The sequence below is a fragment of the Otolemur garnettii genome, unplaced genomic scaffold (genome assembly GCF_000181295.1).
Source record: "Otolemur garnettii isolate 467f Iridium unplaced genomic scaffold, OtoGar3 scaffold00001, whole genome shotgun sequence".
NCBI lineage: Eukaryota > Metazoa > Chordata > Mammalia > Primates > Galagidae > Otolemur > Otolemur garnettii.
The window spans coordinates 33,294,361-33,298,634 of NW_003852396.1; the positions used below are offsets into that span (position 1 = coordinate 33,294,361).

The 4,274-nt window shown below is 36.3% G+C and overlaps 1 protein-coding gene across 1 annotated transcript; it reads right to left on the reverse strand.

Moving 5' to 3' along the window:
- Positions 1 to 1,307: 1,307 nt before the first annotated feature.
- LOC100957468 (olfactory receptor 51B4-like) lies at positions 1,308 to 2,243 on the reverse strand. Its single transcript, XM_003781444.1, has one exon. The coding sequence runs from the start codon at positions 2,241 to 2,243 to the stop codon at positions 1,308 to 1,310; it is 936 nt and encodes a 311-aa protein (XP_003781492.1).
- Positions 2,244 to 4,274: the final 2,031 nt, after the last annotated feature.

Here is a 4,274-nt window from a genome sequence, read left to right on the forward strand (position 1 = left end):
GTTCCAATTAAGAATTGAGTACATGTGGTGTTCGTTTTTCTATTTCTGCAATGCTTCACTTAGGATAATGGTCTCTAGTACCATCCAGGTTATTTCAAAAGGTATTAGTTCACCATTTTTTTATGGCTGAGTAATACTTCCTCATATACATATACAACATTTTATTAATCCTTAATGGATGGACACTTGGGTTGATTGTACATATTTGTTATTGTGAATTGTGTTCAAGTAAATATTGGCATGCGAATGTCTTTTGAATAAAATGTTTCCCCTCTCCCTGGTTTAAATATCCAGTAGTGGTATTTCTGAATCAAATGATAGGTCTACTTTTAATTGTCTGAGTTATCTTCATGCTACTTTTCATAGAGATTATACTAGTTTGCGGTCCCAACAACAGCATATAAGTATCCCTTTCTTTTCATAGTATACCGCCATGTGCCATTTGGGACTTTATGATGAAAGCCATTCTCACTTGAGTTGGATGACTCATCTCAAGTAAGATGGTTTTGGTTGGCATTTTCCTGATGACTAGGGATATTGATCATTTTTTCATATGTTTATAAGCCATTTGTCTATCTTCTTTTGAAAAGCTTCTGTTTATGTCTTTTTCCCACTTTTCTATAAGATTGTTTGAATTTTTTTCATGCTGATTTGTTTGAGCTCTTTGTAGATCCGGGTTATTAGCCCTTCATGGGATGGATAGCATGCAAATATTTTCTCCCATTCTGTAGGTTGTCTGTTCACTCTACTGATTGTTTCCTTGGCTATACAGAAGCTTTTTAATTTAATTGAAGATAGATAAGAGACTTAAAACTAAAGCATGAAACTATAAAAACTATAGAAGAAATGTTTGAAAAATTCTTGTAGATATTAGCCCAAGATAAAATTTACAAAGAAGACACCAAAAGCAATCACAGCAACTACAAAAACTAAAAAATAAAACTACTTTAAATTATATAATACTCAAAGTGCACTTCCAACCACACATATATTTTGGATGATCTGTGTTTGAACCACACTGTTGTAGACTAATTTTTAAAACTATTTTAAAATGGTAATTATTCTTATTTTGGATGTAGGATCTGGATTATTCTATCTCCTCTATTCTTATATGCCTTTTCCTAAAGATCACTGGCATTCCCTCTTTATTAGAATATATGTTTTCTTGCTCAAGTAGTATTTTTTATTTATGCAATAATCAAAATTTCATTTAACTCTGAAAAAAAGAAACAATGTAAATTCATTGTTACATTCCAATAATAAGAAGGACCCAGATGTTCCGGAGATCTCAAATTCTGAAATAATTCTCAAATACTACTGTTCCCAGAAAATAGGAGAATGAGGCTTTTTCGAATCTGCTTGGTCTTGATACTGTATATAATGGGGTTCATGAATGGAGGAAATAGAAAATAAACATAGCTCATTGTAATATGAACCACATGTGGGGTGTGTTTCCCAAACCTATGCATGAAAGTTAGGCCAAGCACAGTGATGTAAAACACCAGGACACAGCTAATATGGGAAACACAAGTGTTGAGAGCTTTAGCTTGCTCCTCTCCAGAGGCAATGCCCATAACTGTCTTAAGGATTAAGATATAAGAAAAGACAATGATCAGAGCATCAAGGAAGAAAGTCAAAGCAACCAGAATAACTGGGTATAAGCGATTAAATGTAATATCAGCACAGGCAAGTTTCATGACATCTTGGTGGAGGCAAAAGGCGTGGGAAAGAACGTGGGACCGACAGTATGGGAACCAATAGAGTGGCAGGATTGGGGGCACAATGGACAAAAAGCCCCTCAACAGTACCCCTAGTCCTACCTTCATCACTTGGGAATTGGTGAGAATGGAGTTGTACCTGAGAGGGGAGCGAATGGCAATAAATCGGTCATAGGCCATGGCAAGCAAGATACCAGATTCCACAATGGCCAGTGTGTGAATGAAATAGGACTGAGTGAAGCAGGCTCCCTGGGTGATCTCCCTCTGGTCCAGCAACAGGACACCCAGGACTGTGGGCATTGTAGTTAGTGTTACCCCAAGGTCTGTCCCTGCCAGCATAGCCAGGAAGTAGTACATGGGGTCATGAAGGATGCGGTCCTTCAATATGAGGATGAGAAGTGTTCCATTTCCAGATAGAATGGACAGATAGATGGCAAAGAAGGGAATGGCGATCCAGTGGTGAGTGCCCTCTGAGCCCAGGAAGCCAGTCAGCAGGAAAGGGGCTGCAGTGTCATTGGACCACATGGTGGGTTTTGCCAGTGCAGGAGGACGTTTTCAGAAGTGATGACCTCTAAATATGCAGTATTCTGTCTTTCTCTCACCATCTCCTTGTAGTGCATCATAACATAATTTTCACCAGAAAATAAACAAATGTTTATTTATCATCTCAGATTTAACTAATTATAAGCATGCATTTAGAGGCCTCTCCCTAGAATAACAAATAACAGTAAAATACAATCATGATAATGGCCATAACAATTTACTATAAAGGATGCAACTTTTACCTTTTAATGCACCTTATGTCTATGCTTCTAGCCTGGACTCCTAATTCCAAATAACTCTCCTCTCATTCTGTTTCATTCTCTTCACTCTTTGATTCTTCCTCATATTATGCCTATTATGGGCCCTTGCTCTATTTCTATCCACTTTGGGTAAGTTCAGATTTTCCTTCTTGAAACTAATGAGATAATAATCTTAAGAATCAATCACTGTGAAAATTATTTATCTATAGAAATAACTCAATCATTATGATAAATACTATTATCAATATTTCTATCTCATATAGACTGTAAATAAGGAGAGAGCTCATGCTAGTATCTGGAGAAAGCTTCACAATGAGTGCAGCCAGTAGAATATTTTAGAAAGATGTTATTGCTCAGTGGACTTGGGACCTTGAAAATTTGGAGTGCCATAAAAGATCTGAGGATAACCAACAGGACAGCCAAATTTTAAAGCAGGTGGGGGAAAAAGTTCACATTGGCAACTCCTACAAGAAGCTTTTTAGAGAATCCAGAGTCCTAGTGTGAAGGTTTCCACAGAAACTCAATCCCTATATGGAGTTATAGATTTTAAAAAATATATTTATCTGAAGGGTAATAGTAATACCAAAGATTGGAGAATGAGTGTTAAACTTTGTGAAGCTAGTGCTAGGATAGGGACTCCCATAAGGAAAAATATGATTGCTGTATTGCTGGTAGAGACCATTGTTTAGACCACCGTATATATTATGATGTCCATGTCCAGAAAAATTAATAATGACCTCATAGAGGACTTTTATTTATGACTTAGTTATAATTCCACCCCTGTTTGCCCGTAACAATAAATCTTGTAGCATGTTTATTACAATAATAAAGAGAATCACAAAGAAAACATTAGTTTTCTCCAAATTCAGTTGAATCTATATGTGTCCAGAATCTCTTAAAATATTACTTTCTATCAAGAACATTTCTACTGATAACTCTATAGTGGAATTCAGGAAAAGTGAAGTGATAATCTTGGCAAAACTTCTATTTCATAAAAACCTATAAAAACAATAATAAATATTATGTTTGAGAATCTGGTGACATCTCTAATAACAGGCAAAGTAGGGTCAGAGATGATTAGAGGAAAGGTAATGGCCTGTGGAAATAGCTGCTACTCCCAGGACACTGTCACTGACAAAAATGTCCATTTGGGCACTGAAATGGCAGAGATTCTATTGATGTGGACATTAAAAATATTGCTAACTAACTTGATACACTGAATTCTAAACTATGTGTGGTTCACCTTGCTGATACATATCTACCTTTACTGGAGAGGTATGTATCATCATAAGTCTGCTTAATCTTCCAACATTATCTTATAAGAGAATGGATAAAGGTCACAACATGTTGTATGAGATAGAGGGAAACCACCTATTTTGACTTAATGTGACCTAGAAACTGGACCAAAGAGAGGAAGCAGAATACTCAAAAGTCCCTTAATTATACTGGTGTTTTCAAAGCCTGAACTACAAGTTTTCAACTTAGGGTTGTTTGGGAAGGACTTAGGTACCAAAACTGTGTAGTAATTCTTTGGGACTAATTATTATAATTAATTAATATATTTGTATTTACCTAAGTAGACTAGTACCCTATTTATTACCTACAGTCCCTAGCATCAGCCGTTACCGGCCTTTAACTGTGGCAAATTTGATGGTACTGGAAACTGTCAACACACTGAAATACGCCAGGAGGAACAGTGCCCAGTTTAAGGAGTCTCCTAATATGTGGTCCATGACATTAGCAACAGTATAAA